The sequence below is a fragment of the Apostichopus japonicus genome, chromosome 16, assembly GCF_037975245.1.
Source record: "Apostichopus japonicus isolate 1M-3 chromosome 16, ASM3797524v1, whole genome shotgun sequence".
Taxonomy (NCBI): domain Eukaryota; kingdom Metazoa; phylum Echinodermata; class Holothuroidea; order Aspidochirotida; family Stichopodidae; genus Apostichopus; species Apostichopus japonicus.
This window is the reverse complement of record NC_092576.1, coordinates 29,837,654-29,861,416: the sequence shown is the minus strand read 5'-3', so window position 1 is coordinate 29,861,416 and position 23,763 is coordinate 29,837,654. Positions and strand designations below refer to the sequence as shown.

The 23,763-nt window shown below is 41.6% G+C and overlaps 1 protein-coding gene across 1 annotated transcript; it reads left to right on the top strand.

Moving 5' to 3' along the window:
* Nucleotides 1-2,267: 2,267 nt before the first annotated feature.
* LOC139983744 (uncharacterized) lies at nucleotides 2,268-3,935 on the top strand. Its single transcript, XM_071997471.1, has 4 exons — nucleotides 2,268-2,975; nucleotides 3,144-3,275; nucleotides 3,440-3,545; nucleotides 3,837-3,935. Exons 1-4 carry the CDS (start codon nucleotides 2,881-2,883, stop codon nucleotides 3,933-3,935), a joined length of 432 nt encoding a protein of 143 aa, XP_071853572.1. The 5' UTR covers nucleotides 2,268-2,880.
* Nucleotides 3,936-23,763: the final 19,828 nt, after the last annotated feature.

The window sequence follows — 23,763 nt, the reverse complement described above, 5'->3', positions numbered from 1 at the left end:
CATTTGTTTCAAAGTGATATATATGGAGGCCATTGTCAATTTGTGTAAGCCTGTTGCCCCTCCCCGCCCCCCTTATATGCCCAGTCATATACCTAAAATGTAAATGTACGCTGGAGGCTATTATCAATTTTTCTACGCCTGTTGCCCCACTCCCTCTCCTAATTTGCCGTGTTGTAAAAAAAAATTTGATACTAATTTAGAATCCGTACCATCCGATATCCGACAGGCTTAAAGAGGGCGCTCTTTTTGATGGGGTGAGCGTTGTTACATGGGGCTTGGATATTTTTCGGTGACTAAAAGAGTTTGTCGGTTTTCATGAAAATAGTACAGTCGCTTCAGCGCCCATGCCCCTTCATTTTGCAAAACGTCACGGCCAAACCATCCCATTCTTACAAACGAAACTCAGGTCAAGCGAGCCAAAAAAAGTACATACGCCCACCGACCTGTACAGACAAAACGCCCAACCACCCACTGAAACATTCAAAAAAGCACAAAAGGACGACCAGTACGCAGCGAAACAAAACAGCCTTCCCCAGCACACCACCGTCCAAAAAAAGGCCGCCCAAACGGCGAAAATCGCCTTAAACTTCTACCCATTTAAAATCTTCCACACCTTGAACCGTAATTCTCTCTATTATTTCTCACTAGTTTGCTCGGATGAGATCTACACATCCATCTATGAAGAGAAGAGAAGGGAAGAAACATGATTAATGAGTAACAGTAATCGAACCCGGCATGTTACGATGCGAATTAATAATAGCGCATACTCCTAACCGATCAGGCTGTAAGCCGCTGAGGATTTGGCGTTTGGAAGAAAAATTGAAACCTAAACTTTTCCTTTATTACCATATTTGAATATTCATTACCATATAACAAAAGCGAAATAATGAATATGAAATATCTTCATGAATATATAATGAATATGCAATAAATAATATGAATATTTAACACAATTAAGAGCAAAGAATGAATATGTATTAAATAACGATAATAAACATTCTTATTGACAACGAATTCCATTGAAACGTCTCCTTTTCTGATGGTCTACTGCAGTAAGACTTAAGCAGGTGCTTATACCCCACTAATCCTATCTTGCAGCAGCTCTGTTTAAAGACACACCTTAGCGTTAAAGTTCTAGCTACGTTCCTAACTAATAAAATGGCTGAAGTTCCTTCCGCCTCTTGGAATCCCAGTTATAATCGTTCACAAGCAACTACAAACAAGCCAATGACATATGGCAGACTCCACGAAGATGTATTGAAGGACAGGCTGACGACTTTAACTTGGTTGATGTCCACGGGAGTGGTCTTTAAAGACCCGGAATGCACCACCTGTGGTGGCAAAATGAAGTTGGAAGCCATCTCTGGCCAAAAGGCAACGAGTGACGGGTAATAACAATTTGTCTTCATACGTTCTCTTCTTACTATCTCTCTTCCACATCGATGTAATCACTCCCTAAATCCACCCCGTTCTTCTAACTCCTAACCCTATTCCCTACCACTAATTCCTAACCCTATTCTCTCTCCCCCCCCCACCCCTTCAAGACATCCTTCCTAACCTCTATTTAATTATTTTAATATCTCTCTTCACGTACATAGATGGAGATGTCGTTCGAGCAAACCAATGTTGCACCAATGCAACATGTCCGTGCCAAAAAATTCATGGTTTGAGAAGTCCAACCTGACCATCAAATAGCTCCTCCAATTCACTTACTGGTGGAGTCGAAAAGTACCCCAGGATTTCCTGGAGCACGAGCTGGGGCTTTTTTTCTGGCACATGTGTGGACTGGGCTTATTTTGTCAGAGACGTTGGCGAAACAGTCATTATGAACACCAGTTCACAGATAGGTGGAAGCGGCATCCATGTCGAAAATCGACGAAAGCAAGTTTGACAAGCGGAAATATAATCGAGGGCGAATCCAAGACGGACAAAGGGTTTTTGGAGGCAGAGAGGTGGAAGACAGGGGCAAAATGTTTATGGTACCAGTGGAGAAAAGAGATGAGAATACCCTTCTTACACTCATAAAAAAGTGGATTAGGCCCGGTTCTATCATCCACAGCGACTGCTGGAAGGCTTATGATTGCCTGAGTAAAGAGGGGTATACTCATCTGAAGGTCAATCATTCTGTGGAATTCGTAAACGCGGAAACAGGAGCGTGTACGAACCACATAGAGAATGAGCGGCTGCACGCCAAAAAAAGTTTACCTGCATATGGAACAAAGGATTCCCATATGAGTGGCTACTTGGCCGAACATCGGAGGTAAAGCGTGAAGGTCTGGACCATTTCATTCAGTTCCTGTATTCCGTTTCTTCTGTTTACAATAGCACGTGGCACAGTCCGTCCGTGTAGGAACCCTTTAATTCAGTTGTATTTTATCGCATGTCAACTTTTACTTATATTTTTATTGTCGTCTTAATTTGTTATATGTTATTATTATTGAGCTTTACTCTAACCGCGTATACCCTTCAATGTTAAATAATAAAGTAAATACAGAATGTTATTCTCTGGCTTATTGTATTCCTTTCAACTCTAACCCTTTAATAATAAAATAACTAAAGACTGTCATTTGGAACTCTAACCCCTCTACCCATTTAATAATAACTCTACCCCTTTACTTCATTCCAGCGAATCATGATAAAATTCTGAGGAAGGAGCTATCAAGTCTAGGGGTTAAAAAATGAACCCAAACACATTTCACACAATATTTAATTCTTCCTCATTGCATTTCTTCCACAGTAATTTGAAGAAATGACCTTTTATGGCCATTACCGTTACAAGGCTTTTCACGACGTGATGTTGCTCTTTAAATTGAGGTTACGTGATCCTAAGAGACTAAAACCCTGCCGTAATGTGATGATGGGACTAAATGTTACGGAGTGATGGCCGGTGGTGGTGTAACTGGGTCATTGACGGTGACCTTTGCGAGTGAAGATGATGCTTTCACTGAAGGCAACGGTGCAGGTGATGATATTAAGTAAGTTTATATTTATGATGACATGATTCATCTGTTATTCTATTTCCTTATCATACAAATGCATCATGCAATATTTTGGTTGAAAATAATTGCAATTTAGAATTTTTTATCTGTAACTCTAACTGGAAATTAAATGGCTTATGGTATTCCTTATTGTTTTCATTCTAGTCCATCTCAGCCAACACGGATAAACCATGACAAGCCTCGCTCAGCCGGGACAATGGCTCATCCGTCATGCGGGACCATCGTTCTTCCTTCAACATCCAAGAAGTCGGGCCACGCTGCCGAGTCCATAGGACAGTAAGTATTTGCAACCTCCCCCCCCCCCCCTTAACCACCATTGATGTGGATGTTTACCTTGTACTGTAAGCCTAGGCTTTTGTGCATGTTAAATCTAATTCTGCATTTGTAATGTTAAGAGCAAACCTTGCTCAGGAACAGTCTTTCCCTTTTTTGTTTTACAGGATTGTGAAAGGTGGCCACTTTGTGGCCGTCCGTTTCAACCCAGGGCGGAAGACCTCTGCTACATTCGTCTACATGGCAGAGGTGATTAGTGTTGCAGAGGAGCAGGTGACTGTCAAATATATGCGAAAGCAGGGAAATAGTATGTAGTAAAAAATGTAGCAAAATGCAAACCTATTTGATATTTATCATTGTGTGATGTTAGGTTCATACCGACAACATATTTAATCTTTGTGTTCCTAAATTCAATACAGAGACACTGGTTATACCGTAATGTATGACAGTCATGACACATATCATTATATTGGTTTATCGTGTCATCAGTATGCCTGGTCTTTTACAAGTACTATATGAAAGTTTAATGTGGGCTTGCATATTACATTTGGACTCATTTTCCAGGATCACTTTCACTGGGCATTTCATCGATATCTGCGCCACATAATTCAGCAAACAGGGAACATGACACAGATATATATCATTACATATCATTACTTCTAACCTCTTTATAATAAATTTTGTCCATCTGGCATTATTTGAAGCCAAATTTGAGAATTGGCTGTTAGACTGTTGCAATGTTAGCAAATTAGAGTTGTAGTAAATTTGCAATGATTGGAATAGTCAAAATAAAAATAAATATGACATATTTTAAATAAATGTCAGATCAGCCCAGAAGAGCGACAATTCAAGTGAACCGTTGGTAAAACTGAAAGGTGATTTAAACAAAAGGGTTAATGGGCATCACTAGTAGGATTTTAATTGCATTACTAACAAGAGCCCAAGGGCACTGTGGTTCCTTGCTTGGGGTATATGACAATACACATAATATTATCAAGCAAGATTGGGCTCAAATAGTCCAAGTAATTGTGGTCCTACATGTTCCCATAAATTAACCAACACTATAGCCAACATTTTTGTGATCACAAAATGTGATCGGATTTTGGATCAAAAGGCACTTTTGAGATCTAAATATGGCGTCGAAAATGTAAGAAATATAAGAGACCTACAAGCGTGTCAACAGATATGATAACATTGGTGACCTCAGATGACATGACCTTTAAGTTTCAAAATGTTCCACCACTCCGTTCACAACTTGTCCCAAAATATCAACCATGTCACACCTTGGCATTGAGATTTAATTGCATTAAATTTCAAAAAAATAACATTGAACTTGTATACATAACTTCACACACAAAGGTCACTCGGAGGTCAACCAATTGACATTTTTGATCGGTGAGACCTAAATAGAGCATGACTGTAAAAATTCAAACATATTTTCTTTGCCCATTTTCTCCCCCCAAAATACTACTTTTTTAACATTAGCTGACCTTTGGTGACGTTGGACCACATGACCGTTAAGTTTGAAAATATTCCCCTATACCATTTGCAACTTGTCCAAAAAAATTAACCTTGTCACACCTTGGCACTGGGAGTTATTGCATTAAATGTCTGAAAATTAACTTTGACCTATTATAACTTCGCACACGAAGGTCACATGGGGGTCAACCCATTGACATTTATGATCAAAAGGTACCTTAACATCTGAAAATAGCATCGAAACTGTAAAAATCCACAAAAGATGAAAAAGTCACCAGAGGTCAAATTGAGGTCAAGGGTCACCCAGATGCGGGTCGACAATTGGATAACATTGAAGCAACTCCCAACCCTAACAGACAATTTGTTCTCAAGTTATCGCAAAAATACTAGTTTTTTATCATTAATTGACCTTTGTGACCTTGTATCAAATGACCGTTAAGTTTGAAAATATTCCCCTACTCCAAAAATATCAACCTTGTCACAACTTGGAACTGGGAGTTATTGCATTAAATGTCTGAAAATTAACTTTGACCTCATATAACTTCGCACACGAAGGTCACACGGGGGTCGACCTATTGACATTTATGATCAGAAGGTACCTTTAACATCTGAAAATAGCATCGAAACTAAAAATCCACAAAACACGAAGAGGTCACCAGAGGTCAAATTGAGGTCAAGGGTCACCCAGATGCGGATTACATTGGATTACATTGAAGCAACTCCCAACCCTAACGGACATTTCGTTCTCAAGTTATCGCAAAAATACTAGTTTTTTATCATTAATTGACCTTTGGTGACCTCGGATCACATGACCGTTAAGTTTGAAAATGCTTCCCTAACCAGTTCACAACTTGTCCCAAAATATTAATCTTGTCACACATTGGCACTGGGAGTTATTGCAGTTTTAATATTTTCGGTTTTTGGACCATAACTGACCTTTGGTGACCTTTGTGGGCACCAGAAACAATAGGGCACACCTTCTCCATATGGCGGATCTATAGTCCAAGTTTGGCCTCAATCCAACATTCCCTTATTGAGATAGAGCGTACCCAAGCAAGTGTCACAGACACACACACACATACATACACACATACATACATACACACACACACACACACGCCAACCTGGCTGCATAGGTTCCTTTTGCTAAAGCAAGGAACCAAAAATTCTTGTCGTCACACACGTTATACTGTTTCAACTAGATATTCACACCTTTACTTGTCTGCCATGATGGCACTTGGCAGTCAATTTTAAATAAATGTCAGATCAGCCCAGAAGAGCAACAATTCCAGTGAACCGTTGGTAAAACTGAAAGGTGATTTAAACAGAAGGGCTAATGGGCATCACTAGTAGGATTTTAATTGCATTACTAAACATTCTTTTCGTCACACACGCTATACTGTTTCAACTAGATATTCACACCTTTACTTGTCTGCCATGATGGCACTTGGCAGTCAGTTCACTGTGTAACCACCTTAATGTGCAATGTTGACAAAATTATGAAATGTGTAAATATGCAACTAAAGGTGGTATGTTAATATATTTTGGACAATGGTTCTGAAATTAAAATCTTACCAAAAATGTGTCACATATATTTTTTTCAGGTAGTCTCATTTCCCCAGCTGGAGATTGGAAATGCTATGGAAGGAGATGACAATGATACCATTCCGGATGTAACAGATTCTGAAGGTAAGTATATCTTAATCCTTCATCATTCTGGTAGCTTCATCTATCTCTAATCCTCACCCAATAATCTGTTGTCTTATTCAATGTAACATTTGGATATCAGTCTACACAACTAAAAGAAGAATTTAATCATTTTCGAAGGTGCTGTGAAGATGTTAAGACCTATCAGTAAATTTCGATAACTTGTGAAATTGCTTAGTTATTATGTTAACATTTAGTAACATATTGAAGAATTGGTCACTGAAATTTTCTACAAAATTAATAATTGTTCACTAACAAGATCTTTCAATTTGACATTAGGTCATATAATAATAACCGGTTGATTTACTCGAGTTCATCTTTTGTACCTTTGGCAGCAAAATGATCAATTCCACTCTCCTAGTGAGTAGCTATTTCAGCAACTTTCTTCCAAAAATGATGGATTAATGACACCATGAATCTCTTCATTTGCCACAATATGATGAAGTGTGAAATTTCAACATTTCAACAAGCGAATTGAGAATATACAAAGAACCTAACTCATCACTTGGTTGCAAATTATGAAATTAATTTAGAGTTATTTCTTGAACACTTTATTGATTTGTTTTGTATTCTTATATCTATTGAAGTGAAGATGCTTTAAAGGTGGAAGTATTACAAGGTGTCAGCATGTCAGAGCAAATGACAATATTAGTTGCATTACATATTGAGTGCCAGTCGTCCTATTACTGAACATGAATGGTTTGTGTTGAAATCTTTTGATTGACACAACAAATAAGTGCTACTTCAGTTTTGTCTTCTTTCTCTCTAAATTACACAATATAGTGATAAATAACACAATGCAAATGTCAACGAGGTACTGTGGATATAAATTTATATTTTGTTAATATCATCTTCACTGAAAATGTTATAGATCTTATTTCAAGATGTGTGGAACAGCTGGGGCTCCTAGCGGAAGAGAGGAGAATACTTCTTTCTAGGAGCACTATTCTCCAAGATGCAATCACCATGTACGCGATAGGAGACCTGGCACATCATAGACTGCTTGTGACTTTTCAAGGAGATATTGGGGAAGATGTTGGTGGGCTCTCTAGGGAGCTTTTTACAACCTTTTGGAGGGCTGTTGCACCAATGTATTTCCAAGAATATACAGTGTTGTGCCTTACACAACGTTAACACCAATGTTCCAATTGAATTCTGCTCAGACGTGGCACGCCATTGGATCAATGTTTTTCACATGGCTTTGTTCTTTAAAGGTACATCCCACCGCTGCGTTCAGATGCTACAGTATCTTATTTATTATCAGGGAGAATTCCCAGTCAGAGGCTCATCAGTGATAGATTTTTACATACATTATCAGAGTCTGACAGAGCGTTGCTTACTAACAATAACATTCATTTAAATGAAGGCACCATTCTCCCGTTTTAATACATTTTCGCCCAATATGTTTTGCAGTAGCGTATTACAAGGAATAATATTAATACTATTATACAGAGAGCTAGTGAGATTTCTGTTATAGAGCGACCATATTTTGCAATGAACTGTATGCGTGCAGGAATGGTGCAGGCGCATCCAACAGTTTGGACTAGTGTAAGCCAAGAGGAAGTAAATCAGGCACTAACCTCAAGGCAGGTCGGAGCCAAAATTCTTAATGGCCGAGGAACTGTGAGACAGCAAACGATCCCAGTTGCTCCAAGAATGCGGCAGCTTCTGAGAGATCGGACTCTGGAAGTCAGTATCCACCGTCAGGTATTCTAACAGCGCTTAGAAGTAAACGCACAATTAATCCTGGCATCAACAAGTTCGCACGATTGAATTTGACCAGTTTTGTTCAATCATATTCCCATGGCAACCACTATCAAGAACAATTTGGTCGGTCTGGAATTCAAAACCGGTGTTGATCTAAATAACACAAGTATTGTCCCTTCACAAGTTTTGGTTATCCCTTTAGAATAATGTATCACATTCTAGGGTAGTGGTGCTGAACAGGCTGCTACCACCCAGGGGGCGGCGAAAGAAAGGGGGAGGGGTTAAGTCCCCTGTTGGGAATGACCAGCCCCCCCCCCCCCCACCGGGTAAAATGTTCATTTTCTCAGGGAGCAATTACACGATAAGTATTGTGTATATGTTATTATCATTACGACCATTTTATGATTTCCTGGTAAAGTATCCAGTAGGAACATCAATCCCTAGTCGAGGAGAAAAGCAAAACAACGCCAGGGTGGACATGGACGTTCTGTAAAAGTATGGAATCCCCATATCTCAAAATACCAATGGTAGTGATGTGTTTAATTTCACTTTAAAAAAAAAACAACAACAGTGGGTGTTTGTGCCAATGCAGATGCTTTTCCTCTCTATTTCCTATTCAAAGGTACCACACCCAATTGATGGGATCCCCTGGCAGGTGCAGTGTGGCATAATACAACACCCCTCCCCCAGCACAGCAGCGTCCAAACAAAGGCAGCCCCGGATAGACGACGAAGATCGTCTTTACACACACACACACACACAAAGAAATGTTCGTAGAATTACTTGCAACATGTGGGAAGATTTGGAAAGGCCTTGTCTTATCAGGAAGAGCTTCATATCATTAGGTATTTGTCCAGTAAAAGAGAGTTGCTGTCACTGATGAGATGGACCATGACCTCCTTGACTTTTAGAGAACCCACTGACGCGGAATGTGCAAGTGACAACAAATGGAGCAACAGAACTTCCTTCGGTTAAACCACAGAAAAGGGCTAGGCGCAAGCTGTATAATGACCTGCCATATCACGTTACAAGTACAACAGCAATAGATGAAGGGACATCTACTCAGCAAATGCCGCTGAAAAGGAAGAAAGGAACCCTTGGCTACGAAAAAGCATTACCCAAAAACGGAATCAAAATCCTTCTTAATTGGATAAGCTGGTTTTCTCATGAATATAAAATAACTTAGAGCAAGCTTGTTGAGGCAATTGATGTACTTTGGCATTCCATCTATCATCCATCATTTATTTTCTTACAGGAGGACAAACAAATATTTGTTAAACAAATAGAAGACAGTGTTATCATGAAAAAAAAATAGCTGCACCTTTGGCACTGGTGATGATTCTGCAACCAAAATATCCAAATATACATGACAAAGATGCCATTGTTAGTTTGGATGCCAAGCAGAAAACCTCTCAGGGACTATACGTGAAAGATCTAGTAACCCCAATCCCTCTCATGATTGGACTTGTCCCAAGAGGCTTGCTGCCGTATTTCAGCAATTACTTGATGAAAAGTATTCTATAAAATATGTTACAACGGGAAAGCCTGTTCCTAACTTTCCACCTTGGCTTGACCCATCAGAGAAAGGGCTGGGGCGGTTATACCCTGTGTGTACAAAATATATGGCAAACCAGTTCAAATTTGGGAGTTTATTAACAAGGTAAGAAATATTTCCCCAAAAGTTAAGGATGGTTATGCCATAAAATTATCAATTGTCTGAAGTTTACCAAGGTTGTAATCAGCCAGGGTAGTTAGTTTAATTATGTCATAATAAACTGGCTTGTTCATTGTTATAGATTGATGTGTAAAGGAAATGCCCATGAAACATTTAGAAAGGACAATGTATAATTATATTTGTCTAATTGTTTTAGTTGACAGGCTATGACGACTAAGTCAAATGGGGGGGGGGGGGATAGCAGCAGTCCAAGCGAGAGGGGAATGGAAATTAACCATGATTCATAAATACTATTAATGGTTTCCTTCATGGTGATTGGTTTAGCAATCGTAACCTGCCGACTGAATTATGTTTGGAAGTTTATACCTCATTTTGTTACCAGTGAGCACTGTCACTGGTATCATTTATTTTTGTTAAGGAATTTCATCTGCAAACGAATGTTACAATACTGCCACAAACTAAAATTAGAGAAAAATGAAAATTAAGCACAGAAGGAAATCGTTGCACAGTTTTTTGGCCTAAACATAAATCACTGTTATTGTCCTTATCGTGCTGCTTGCTCGTCAAAAGGATGTGTGGCAATTGTTCATGGTTTGGCAGTCCCGGGAAAATAAATGGTTACAGGTCTGTCTCATTACTCTCTGAACATTATTGCCGTGTCCATCCATGATCTGACATAATTCACCAGTGCAATCTCCAGTGGACCTTTCCCTCCAAACTAAACTGTCAGTACAATATCAAGAAATATTGTATCGTAACAATACAATAGCAAAGGACTAGCCAGCAAAAGAAATGTTTAGCGTCCTGCCTTTTTTCCAGTGAGTCATTGCACCATGTGGGTCATGCACGACATGTAAACTGATGCAATCCATTGTTACTCGAGTGAACAGACTTACCATTAGCTATTGTAATTTGCAAGATATTTATCTTTAAAATATAGAGGTGCAAGCAAGCAGAATTACCTCTTTTTGACACAGAGGGGAAGATATTTTTCGTGAATATGACATTGTAATCGTGGATGTTATTATAACCGCTGTTTTGGAGTTATTTACTGTTAACGATTTTTCAAACATATAGGTTTGCCCATGCTAGCCTAGACAACCAGCCTAACGCACTGAATGTCGTTGAAATGCCGCTAACACAATGTGCGACCAGGACCAGCAAATAAACTTGATCTCGAGGGGATCTGCCTTGTGTAATCACGATGCTTCTGAAAATGTTGTCAGTTGATTGATTTGAAGTGCAAATTCCATGCTTCTAGTTGTCATCCTGAATTCGTCTGTTGTAGTGACACATTTTGTGATGCTTTTTGTAAAGTCTCATCTAAACGTGCACCTCAGGCTAAGAGGAAGGGAAATTTTGTTTAAATGTCATTGCGGTTTAACTCCGTACGAAACAAAGGTTACTACTGGGCCTACAACTGATGATCGCTTATCTAATTTGGAGGGGAAAACATTCTCACTTACCTCTCATGTATTGGATGTTAAAGCGCTTCCCATGCCGACTGCTCCACCTTTGATTCACAATACTGAATCTGATAACCCATAGTTCAACCGAGGTAAAATGGAAAGCATGAAATCAGTAATTGTTGCTTGGAAACACGAGGATCAACTGTCTGATGTTGATAAATTGTTAAAAACCGTTGTCATCAACAATATCCCTTTATCTAGTTCTTTTGTTAAAAAAATGCTGAGAAAGTGTTACTTTATCCCTCAGTGGGGGTACGGGATAACCTTAAGCCACATGTGGAAGATGATTGTCCGAGGAATGGTTGGTTCTTCATCACTAGAATTTTGAGCTACAAAGTGAGCTTTATATTTTGTATGAGTACAACGAAATTCGTTTCATACATTAAAAGGATTTTACACGTTTAGCAGTATATATACATGTATCGTACCAATGTCAATGCGAAGCAACACAACCGTATTACAGTTCAATAAAAGTTTAGATAAATGTTGTATTTACAAAACAGCACGTACACGAGAAGTTCTCGAAGAAACAAGAAAAATAATAAACCTATAGCCGACTAGTGAAGGATGCAAGATTCAACTGAAAAATACACAGGCTGCCTTTATTTAAGGCGTATTATCGAGAATATTCTAATGTAACTTCCTAAAGAGTAACCGTATCGTCATTGATTGAAAATGCCAACTTGTGAGGGGTGTACAATAAATGTTTATCATATATATCACAGTTATAATAAAACGATTAAACTTATGTACCGCAATGATTACAAGTATGGAATATTAAGTGTTTAATAAATTTGAAAAAAATATCTTCTACTTTGTTTGGCGATTTGAACACTTGGTAGGTAAAATGCCTTCCTAGTGCAAAATGCTATGATCCGACTAAATTTGAACTTTGACATTTGTCTTGCGTTAGCGCTAAATTTAGAAATTCCGAAAGCGCAATCCAAATACGCCAACAAAAGCTTCGCAGAATCGCATTTGTAACCGATTTAACCAACAACTTCAAATTACTTCCGCGGCTAAGTTCCCACCTTTGTGATCTTGCATTATCTTTATATTATTTACACAAAGTAATATTTTAATTGAACTGAAACTTTATATAAAGTGCCCTAGGACCATAGTATAGGTTAGGCCTAGCAAACCGGTTCCCTACTGGGTATACTACATGGTACATTTACTAACGTTAGACATATCCTAACGTTGTAGTTGCCTAGCTCATAGGGGCTTGGCCTAGTTATACTCAACTTAACACCTATATTTACTCGCGTGATTATAGGAAAGCTATCGTCGACTAGCAAACATAGGCAATTTGTTATGCATACATGAGATACCTTAAAGATGAGAACGTGACATTGTTAATGTAAATCACACAAGTTTCACCCGGAGCATGAACTTCACTTTCTTCCTAATGAAGCATACATAGTACAATGGCTGGCAATTGACAGCGATGATGAACTGAGATATATTCAGTTACAATTACAGGACCGGGACTCTTGGTACTAGGCACAATTTTATTGTTGGCAGGTAAGTTATATTTGCACTTGTTGAAATTGTTGGCTAGTCTATTTGCGTGTAGGCTATTGGGTCTAATGCAATTTACATACTACCATTAACTGTTGTTAGTTTGCCTCTTTGGTTTGTGCACCTAATCCATATCACTGTAGCATACCACTAACCTGACACTCTTTCCAAATGTACAGCTTCTTTTATGTCATTTTAATGTTTTGTTTATTTTACCCTCGAAGTTCACCGTTTACTATTGTTTACCAATGATGCCTCGTTAGCTCTAGCAGATTAGCTTAAATAATATTCTATATGGTGACAGAGCCCTTAGAAGGAAAAACTTTAACATGGCTTGTAGCATTACATCCCTACTGCCCTTTAAAGAAAAAGAAAATGAAAAAAGGACTAACAACGAGGCAGACCTTAATTTACAACATTTCCATGAATAAATGTTAAGGTGGATAGTATCCAATATACAGCAACATTATTTGGTTCTTGTGTAAAGCGATGATAACTTAAGTGAAAACTGAAGCCAAGAACTACTTTAATAATAATTTGGCACTGTTTTTGGACCCTGAATGAAACAAGCAATAAAAATGTTGATACAGGTCTATCATGTACTGAGATGCATTATGTGCCAACCTATAGTGGCACTCTGTTTAGTGTAAATATCTACTCTGGCAGCCCTAGGACCCACATCTGACTAATCAAAACTTGTCAGCTATTATGTATGTATTATATATATTGTTATATATATATATTTATATATATATATATATATATATATATATATATACACGATACAGAAATATAAGTTTATGTTTGTACTTTGTACTGTAAACAATTCCATTAATCAATTATAAACACCTGGTTGACACCATATGTTTTTCTTCTCTTTTGTAGCATGCTATGAAGATCGGCTGAAGAGGCAGAACCTTTCTAAGGAGGAATTTGTCATCGAAGAAAAGAAGTTGACGAAAAAATTGTACAGAAAAAATAATGGATGTCAACAGGGCACAATAACACCAATAAGAACGGAGTGGGACCTACTAGAATATCTAGGGATGGGAGAGATGGATGTTTTGTGTTCTTTTGAGATGTTTCACCTTGCCACGATGGTGTGCTTTTACTTAAATTATATACACATTTGCTTTTGGGACCAGAACGTATTCCTAAATATCTTGTACAAAACTGTTATATTTCATTCATATTTTGAATCGATATGTTCCTTTCTTTCTGAAAATTGACACTATTGGTTTATTGATTTCATAATATAATACTTCTTCAGATTCCTGCCAATATATTTCACCTTGCCTTTTATTGGAATTGCATTAAATAAGTTCCCAACTTTCTCACAATGTTATGTCTTTCTCACTTATGTATTTCATAACATACGTCTTCAGACTCCTGGCAGTATATATCACCTTGCCTTTTTTTTATTTGTATTGAATAAGTTAGGAACTTTCTCACTTATGTATTTCATAAGTTTCAGCAAAATATACTCACCAATGTCATGTTTTATTAAAATTGTAGTATGTTTCACATTTTGTTAATATATTTAGTTCTAAAAACCACAATATGTTGGCATCCCTCTATTCATGAATTGAAACTTATCTATTCGATTATCATATATAATATTGAGCTCTTTTAGCAAACAACCTTAAAATTGAAACCCTTGGGGGATCCCTACCAGGTCCAATACGGGAGCAGTTGAGAATCCCAGTTCAACCTATTGAAAAATATTAGCAGTAAAACATAGTTCACCCAGTACAACATAGTTGTACCCAAATTCACCCATTTCAACCTAGTTGAATATTCCACTTGAACCCACCAGGGCTAAGTCCAATCCATCGTATCAATTGTAAGAAGGCCAACAACAATCAACATAATACCCATGCAGCAAATTCTTTACGTTTTCCATTGTGACCACTGAAGGCCTCGGCGACAGAAAACCGAGTCAACTACTGCGTCGCATGTATCAACTCCTCGGAGACCAAAAACTCGAGACCTCTATCCTGAAGCAACTCTTCTTGCAACGGTTGCCCACAAATGTTCAGCTAATTCTCGCTTCTACCTCCGAGCAAGTTCACATCCACGGTTTGGCCTCGTTAGCCGACAAAATTCTAGAGGTTACTCCCTCACCAGTCGTCGCCGCAGTCGTTGACTCCGTACCAGCCATCGCAGCCACTCCACAAGTTGCTCAAGCATCAATTTCGCCCGACACATCTCACCTCGTCGCTCTAGTGGATAAGCTGTCACTACAAGTAGAAGAGCTCACCAGGACTTGTTCACCAGCTGGCAACCCAAGCTTTTGTTACTTCCATAATATCTTTGGGGATAACGCAAGAAACTGTCGCCCCCTTGCAAACACCCGAAGTCCCAGGACCTGTTAAACAAGCAGGCCAGCAACTAGGGACGACGCAGCTGTCTGGCCCCACTCCTAGGAGTCGTCTTTTGTACGTTATGGACAGAGAAACAGGAACCCGCTTCCGTATTCCTGCCACGAGCAAAGAGAAGACTACACCAGCGAGATCTTAAGAGCTGCAAACCTCACCAACATTGGTACATATGGTGAATCTTCGCTAACCCTCAACATAGGTTTACGCCGTATTTACCGATGGATTGTTGTTAAGGCTGACGTCTCAACTCCTATCATAGGTGCAGATTTCCTTGAACACTTCTCATTACTAGTTGATATTAAATCGTCCACTGCTTGATCTTGATACTTCCCTTAGTATCACTGGTATTCGTTCTACAGTAGAGTCTTCCCATCTTACTTTTCACATTGATGACCACGACTCACAGTATCGCTCGTTACTACGTCAGTTTCCGCATCTCGTGAATCCCAGTCGAAGAGCTGCCACTGTCAAACGTAACATCACCCACCATATCCTCACAAAAGGACCACCTACTTTCGCCCGTCCTCGTCGTCTCGCACCTGATCGATTACGTCTTGCCAAAAACGAGTTTGAGCATATGCTTGAATTAGGTATTATCAGACCCTCAGAAAGTTCTTGGTCTTCACCTTTACATATGGTACCCAAGAAGTCAGGCGATTGGAGACCGTGTGGAGACTATCGCTCCCTCAACAGCGTCACCATTCCAGACCGCCACCCGATACCGCATATACACGATTTTACTGGTACCCTTCATGGCAAGATAATCTTCTCTAAAATTGACCTCGTACGTGCATACCATCAAATTCCAGTTGAACCGGCCGACGTTCCAAAGACAGCGATCACGACACCTTTCGGTCTCTTCGAGTTTGTAAGGATGCCTTTCGGTGTAAAAAATGCAGCCCAAACCTTTCAACGGTTCATCGACGAGGTACTTCGAGGATTGCCTTTTGTATACGACTATGGATGATCTGTTAGTGGCTAGTTCCTCTGCCGAGGAGCATTATCAACACCTCAACCAGTTATTTCAACGACTTGACAGCTATGGCATTTATATCAACCCTAGTAAATGTGAGCTTGGAGTGTCTTCACTTGAATTCTTATGCCATCACGTTGACAGTCAGGGAATCCGTCCCCTGCCTGAGAAGGTTCAAGCAATTCAAGACTTCCCGGCACCTGAAAACCTCACTCAGTTGCGTGCATTTCTTGGTTTAGCCAATTTCTATGGACGTTTTGTTCCACATTGTGCTACCCTTATGCAACCTCTTACCGACTTACTCTCGTCTAAAGTCAAGAACAAATCTATTAAACTGACCGATGCCCAACACCAGTCCTTCAACGACATCAAGACTGCCTTAGCTCAGGTGACATTACTTCATCACCCATTGCCTCAAGCGACCCTTTCACTAATGGTGGATGCCTCCGATTTTGCTGTGGGCGGTGTCCTGCAACAGTTTATCAATGGTACATGGCGTCCATTATCATTTTTCTCTAAGCGTCTCCAGAAAGCAGAAACTCGCTACAGTGCCTTTGGCCGAGAACTCCTGGCGGTCTACCTTAGCATTCGACACTTCCGTCACTTTCTCGATGGACGAAGCTTTACGGTCTACACGGATCACAAGCCACATACTTACGCCTTTGCTTACAAGCCAGATCGCTATTCACCTCGCGAAATTCGTCACCTAGATTATATTTCGCAATACTCCACCGACCTACGTCACATTCCAGGTCGCGACAATGTAGTAGCAGACGCGCTATCTCGTAACGTATACGGCGTTACTATCTGCTCATCACCACTCGATTTGACAGCAATCGCATCTGCGCAACAACACGACGATGAGCTTATTCAGCTACGGAAATCATCTTCGTTAAAGCTTACAGATGTACCCCTTCCCGCAGCGGAGGGCACCGTTACCTGTGATGTCTCCACTGGCACAGCCAGACCTTACATTCCGCAACAATTTCGACGAGCAGTCTTCGATTCTCTTCACTCACTTTCGCACCCCGGCATCAATGCTACCAAACGACTAATCACGCAGCATTACATTTGTTCAAATGTACACAAAGATGTCTCGAATTGGTGCAAATCATGCATTAAGTGTCAACAGGTTAAGGTTCACCGTCACACGAAAACGCCAATTGGTAGTTTCCCGATGACGCAGACCCGCTTCCAGCACATTCACATGGACATTGTTGGACCACTGCCACCCTCGGAGGGATATTCCTATCTTCTCACCATCGTTGACCGCTTTACAAGATGGCCGGAAGCCATTCCGATTTCGAACATCACAGCCGAAACCGTCGCCAAATCCTTTGTTCAACGACGGGTCTCTACCTTTGGAGTTCCTTCGGTGATAACAACAGATAGAGGTTCGCAATTCGAGTCTTCCCTGTTCCGCCACCTTAATCAACTACTCGGAACACATCGCATCCGAACGACCGCCTACCATCCGGCAGCCAATGGTCTTGTGGAACGTTTTCACCGGCAATTGAAGTCAGCACTTTCAGCTGTCGATTCCACACACTGGACAGAAGTACTTCCTTTGGCCCTTTTAGGCATTCGCACCTCTCTTAAGGTAGACATGAACTGTTCCGCTGCAGAAATGGTTTTTGGCACAACACTGGCTCTTCCCAGTGACATTGTTCACCGTCTGATGATGATAGTCTGATGGACCCATCCAACTACGTGGATCGTCTTCGTCAGTACATGAATAACCTTCGTCCTGCCTTGACCAGAACGCCTCCTTACCGCAACCAAATACATCCAGACCTGCATACCTGCACTCATGTTTGGATACGTATCGACGCTGTTCGTGCGCCATTACAACCTCACTACAATGGCCCCTACCAAGTCATCGAGCGACGCGATAAATTCTTTATTCTTTTGGTGCGTGGCAAGCGATCAACCATCAGTCTGGATCGACTCAAACCAGCGTACCTCGACCACGAATTCACAACAGTCGCTAAACCTTCAGCTCCGTCTCGACGCATCGGCAAAGCCAAACCGACTACGCCTACCACACCCGATCTCCCGGCTACCTCGACACCTACACGTCCCGTAGAAAACGCCAAGCCGCCACCAACCAGAGTTACTCGGTCGGGTAGACACGTCCATTGGCCGAGCCGCTATGTTGAAGTCATCGTCATCGATTGAATCATTAGCTCCCGTTGTACGACACTTATCGTTTTACTCGATTGCTCTCATTTACTGAGCAATCTGGGGAGGAGCTAGTTGTAGTGATTTAGTTTCGTCCACCCTTCTTCAGAATTGACGGATTTCCGGAAGCCCCTGATTTTCAGGGGTTGGAAAGTTTTTAGGAAGCGTGGGCACAACCGACGAGCGACGCGAGCGAGCGATTAACTTGGCCACCCGTATATATTTTGTAGCGAACGACGTAAAAAGCACCCGTATATCGTACAGCGATTGATTCTCGGATCTTGGTATATTTAAGGATCTTTTCACAGAACGTTTATTTTCATCTGTGGATTTTACCCGAGGACACTTTATCCAACCTTAAAGTTGACTTAACTTCGAGGAACATTTTAGCGTTACCAATTATATGTGGCCTACCGTTGATTCTACCTATAGCACTTATACGTAGGTCCGCCTTACCTACTTTTACTTATACCTACAGCCATCGCGCAGAGCGAGGACTTATATTTTATTATAACCTAGATGTAGCGTGAGCATCAACACTTGTAAAAGGGGTTGGCGAAAATATTCGCCACCGATTCGTACAGTGTTTACGTGTTCATACCTATATCAGTTTAGTACCTAGAGGCTATTCGGTCGCGATGTCGATCTTTTTATACTTTAGTTTCTCCATAGAAACATCTAAAGTACGTACATTCTGTTCTACGAACTTACACAAAGAATTTTATTTCCTTCCACAGACATCCAACTAGTTCCTGCAATTGGTCCAAGACTGAAACTGCAACTGCTTCCGGTAGATTTTCTTTAACATGTTAGCAACTTGCTCATAATAAGATAAATCAAAGAGCCTTATGTGTGGCCAAAATGTGGGGAAGCTTTTAACAGTGACAGTTTGATGGTTTGGCACTTGCAAAATGTGCATGCAACTAATAAAGGAAGGATTGTTATTGAACGGTTTACTTGTGGACAGAATGGTTGTGAAAGAATATTTAGTACGAGAGTTTCCATTTTCAAGAAACATCTGAAGAGTAACCGACATGATCTAGAACAAGTTCCTTTGGCTGATATTGAGTCAGTGTCACACCCATTGCAGAACCGTCACACACAATATCAGCAGACGTACTGCCATTGGGTATTGGTTATCCCCCCCCCCCCCCGTAATAACCCAGCTACCAACAACATCCAGCAAGTCATAAAAAATTCTTTCCAGTATATTTCAATAAACAAGTTGTGAATGTTACATTGAAGAAAAAAACAGACATTCTTGACAAAAACCTAGTGAGGATGGGTTACTCAGATTTCCGTGATAGATCCTACTATAAAGAAAAGGCATTCTTAGCTGCTGCAAATACAGTCAAAATAACTATGTACATTCAAGACTCCGAAGTGACGAATCCTCTGAGTCGAAAAGCAGGAACTTATAAGTTAGCTGTATACTTTTCAATTGTAAATGTACCTCCAAAAGTACAGATCAACAAATTAATATGTTTTTAGTCATGTTGTTCAACTCCAGTGATGCCGAACTCTTTGGATACACCGAAACATTTGCTGAATTCATTCAGGGATTGAAATCTTTAGCATGAGATGGTCTTTAAATTGATATTAATAGAATGGTCTATTGAAAACTGTAGGGTTTGCCAAAATGCATCGTTATGACACAAGACATAAGCTACATGAAGAGAGAAATACTGTTAGATCCCATGAAAATTATGAACACGATATGGCCATAGATAATATGCAGGAAACTGGAATATGAAAACATGTGCATTGAAGATCCTTTCAACTTCCATGTCATTGACAACCGGTCACCCGATATCATGCATGATATATTAGAAGGAGTGTGTCCTACATAATTGAAATTGCTACTCAATGAACTTATGAATGGCTATTTTTCTTTAGAGATTCTGATGCACGCAGTACAAGCTATAACTGTGGAGCACCTGAAAAACGAAACCAACCATGTACATTTTCCTTGCTTGCTATCCGTTCTCCAGATGGTAGTTCTTCTCAAAATGTTGTTCTAATGTGGTGCCTTTTGAGACATGTAACAATAATGTTGGAAGACCTGGTTTACTTTGTTTGCTTGAGTGCATGGGAACAGCTCATAAGAGACCACCATTATGCTGTATCTTCAGTTGTTCCCAAATGAAATTGACTCGCAATGGTGCAAAGTGTTTGGCACTGAAAAAAAATGTAATGGTGATCCTCTTCACACAATATAGTTTGTTAATCATCAAGTTGGTTACAAGTTAAACCTGAAAATCCCCTTTATCTGCCAGATGAATGAAAACGATAATGAGGCAGCCCTAGTATATCGATGCAGTCACAGAATGTGCCACCAAAGTCAAAATATGGTTTCAAAGGAACTTGAAGTATGGAAATTTGGGTTTTATACTGGAGAAAAAGGATTGAGCTTCCGTGTCGTGAATGAGCTGATGAATGCGTACCTGGGTAAATTTCATCACCTGTACACTGATAATTTTTACACTTCTCTAGAGTTACTAGCTCACCTGCTCGTTCACGACACATTGGCTGTTGGAACGGTTCGCCGTGATTCCAAAATTGTTAAGTTAACCTTCACCGGTGAACAAGCGGTTCCACCGGTGCAAGTTTTTAGTATTTTAAAGAGTAAGGGTGTTGTTGTGCCTGGAGAGGTTGATGCGTTGCAAGCTCTCCAGGGTCGTAATACTTATGATGTACGTTTTACAAGTGACGTGACCCGGCAGAAGGGTGTCACGTTGCTGAGTGGGGTTGAAGGTTTGACAGTTACTCCATACGAGCGTTCCGTATGGGTAACTGTCATCCACGTAGGACTAGAGGTGCGTCAGGAACTTGTCGCAACTGTTTTAGGTCGGTTTGGGGCTGTCAAGGCCATCAAAATGTGCTCCTACGCACAGGCCCCTGGGGTGTTGAACGGGCACCGACAAGTTCGGATCGACCTCAAGCAGGACATTCCCTCCTTCCTTTTTATTGCCGGGCATAAAGCTCACGTGCGTTACCCCGGTCAGCCCCGTACCTGCTTCAGGTGTGGGGAGACCGGGCACGAAGCCAAGGGCTGCCCAAACAAAAAGTGTGGGCGCTGCCTTCGTCTTGGGCATGATACCTCTGCTTGCCCAAGCGAAGTTGTGTGCTCACTCTGTGGGAAGGAGGGGCATGTTTTTCGCGCTTGTCCCTCCTCTTATGTCTTTATGACAAAGAGTGGGGGTCAATCAAAGGCGCCAAGTTCTGGCGCACCTACTGCCCCGGAGGAAGCTCCACGCAAAGAGGGGGAACCGGGTGCACCTAGTTCACCCTCCCCCGTAGTTGCAGACCCCAACCCCGTGCCCGCACCGGGAAAGTCTCCACCAGCTTCCCCTATCAACTCGTCCAGTTCCGTCCCCAGTCCGCCGCCGGTATCGCCAGATCCGGAGACTCTGTCCGACGGCGACTCCGGGGACTCGGTGGTCATCGGGTCTCCGGAGGCTCTGTCTGACAGCGACTCCGGGGGCTCGGTGATCGTCGAGCCAAAACGTGCCACTGGGACGAGCTGGTACGACGAGATGGGGGAACCCTCTCTAAAAAGGTCGGCCTCAAGTGACGACTCGGACGACGATATGTCGTCTAGAGCGCGCTTGAAGCTTACAGAATCGTCGTCGGCGTAGTTTTGCCCCATTGCCCTCTCATGGCCCATACATTTTCAGTTGCCACTTTGAACGTGAATGGCATGAGGGATCATCGCAAGCGCAGTCGCATTTTCCAATATTGCATTTCAATGGAGGTCGACTGCGTTTGCCTGCAAGAAACACATATTTTGGAAGAAGATGTCCCTCTATGGGCTTATGAGTGGGGTGGTGGGCTGCATGCTCCGTTTGGTTCGTCTTCATCCTGTGGCACTGTCATCCTCCTGTCACCTCGTCAGGCGGGTTGTGCCACTAGGGTGGAGACGGATCACGAGGGCCGATTGGTTTGCATTCTTTTCAAGTATCCACAGGGTAACATCTCCCTTTGCAATGTGTATGCTCCCAATCGGCCTTCTGCTAGACGAGAATTTTTTAACACGCTGCCTTCCTTTGTTCCTGGTAGTGCACCATGTGTCATGGTCGGAGACTTTAACTGTGTCCCAGACTCGGGTCTTGACAGACTCGGGGCTTCTGTGTCTGCTAGTCCCGACGCTGGGATCACAGAATTGGACAGATTCACTTCGGCACACCTTTTAGCCGATGTCTGGAGGCATATGCACCCGTGTAGTACGGTGTATACGTGGGTGAGGCCTAACGGAGAAGATGCCTCCAGGATAGATCGAGTGTATGCGCCCGTAAGTTTTACATTTTCGGGTTGCGAGACGCTCAGCTGTCCGCTCTCTGACCATGACACTGTGGTAGCACGTTTTGTTTTGCCTTCCATTTTCCCCATCGGGCGGGGCCTATGGAAGCTTAACTGTCGGATTCTTGGCGAGGCAGAGTTCCGCCAGGGTTTCGAGACCAGGTACAAAGGATGGCAAACATTGAAGCCGGCCTTTGCTTCTACATCCCAATGGTGGGATGTTGTCAAGTTGCGCATCAAACGCTACGCAATTCAGTATTGCGTGACCCGCGCACGGCGTCGAAGAGAAAAATTCTCGAAGCTGTGCGCGGAGGTGAAGTTTGGCGACCCTTCGGCTGTCATCGCTTTGCAGACTTATCTCGATGAAAAGTACGCGCGCGCTACAGATGGGACCGTGGTTAGTGACCCTCACGGCATTGTCCGCGTATATAAAGAGTATTATTCGAGTTTGTTTACGCGTGGCAATGTCGACTTGTCGGCACAGGCTGATTTATTGAGGGGAATCTCAAAAACCGTTCCCCACGATGTCAATGATATTTTGGGGGGCGGAATAACCACTGTTGAGCTTTGGAAGGCGCTTTCGAAGATGAAGAATGGCAAGTCCCCGGGTTCGGACGGGCTTCCGAGGGAGTTCTACCGAACCTTCTGGGCAATAATAGGACCCGACCTCAGAGCCGTCTTCGAGGACGCCTTCCAAAACGGACTGTTAAACCAAAGTCAACGTATGGGCATGATTACTTTGCTGCCCAAGTCTGGGGACCCCTTGGATCCCCGTAACAAGCGTCCGATCACCTTGTTAAATGTGGACTACAAGTTGCTGGCTAAGGCTTTGTGCAACCGCCTTGCACTGGCTATGCCGCATCTTGTGGGTGATCTCCAGACTTGTGCAGTGAAGGGTCATTGCATCCAGCAGAACTTGTGGCTGATGCGCGACTTGACCGACTTTGTTATTGAGCGTGATCTGCCATGTGCATTGGTGTCTCTGGACCAGCAGAAAGCCTTTGACATGGTGGATCGCGGTTTTTTAATGAATGTATTGGAGACGTTTCAGTTGCACCCAAATTTTCGTAAATGGATTTCTGTTTTGTATGAAGAAAGT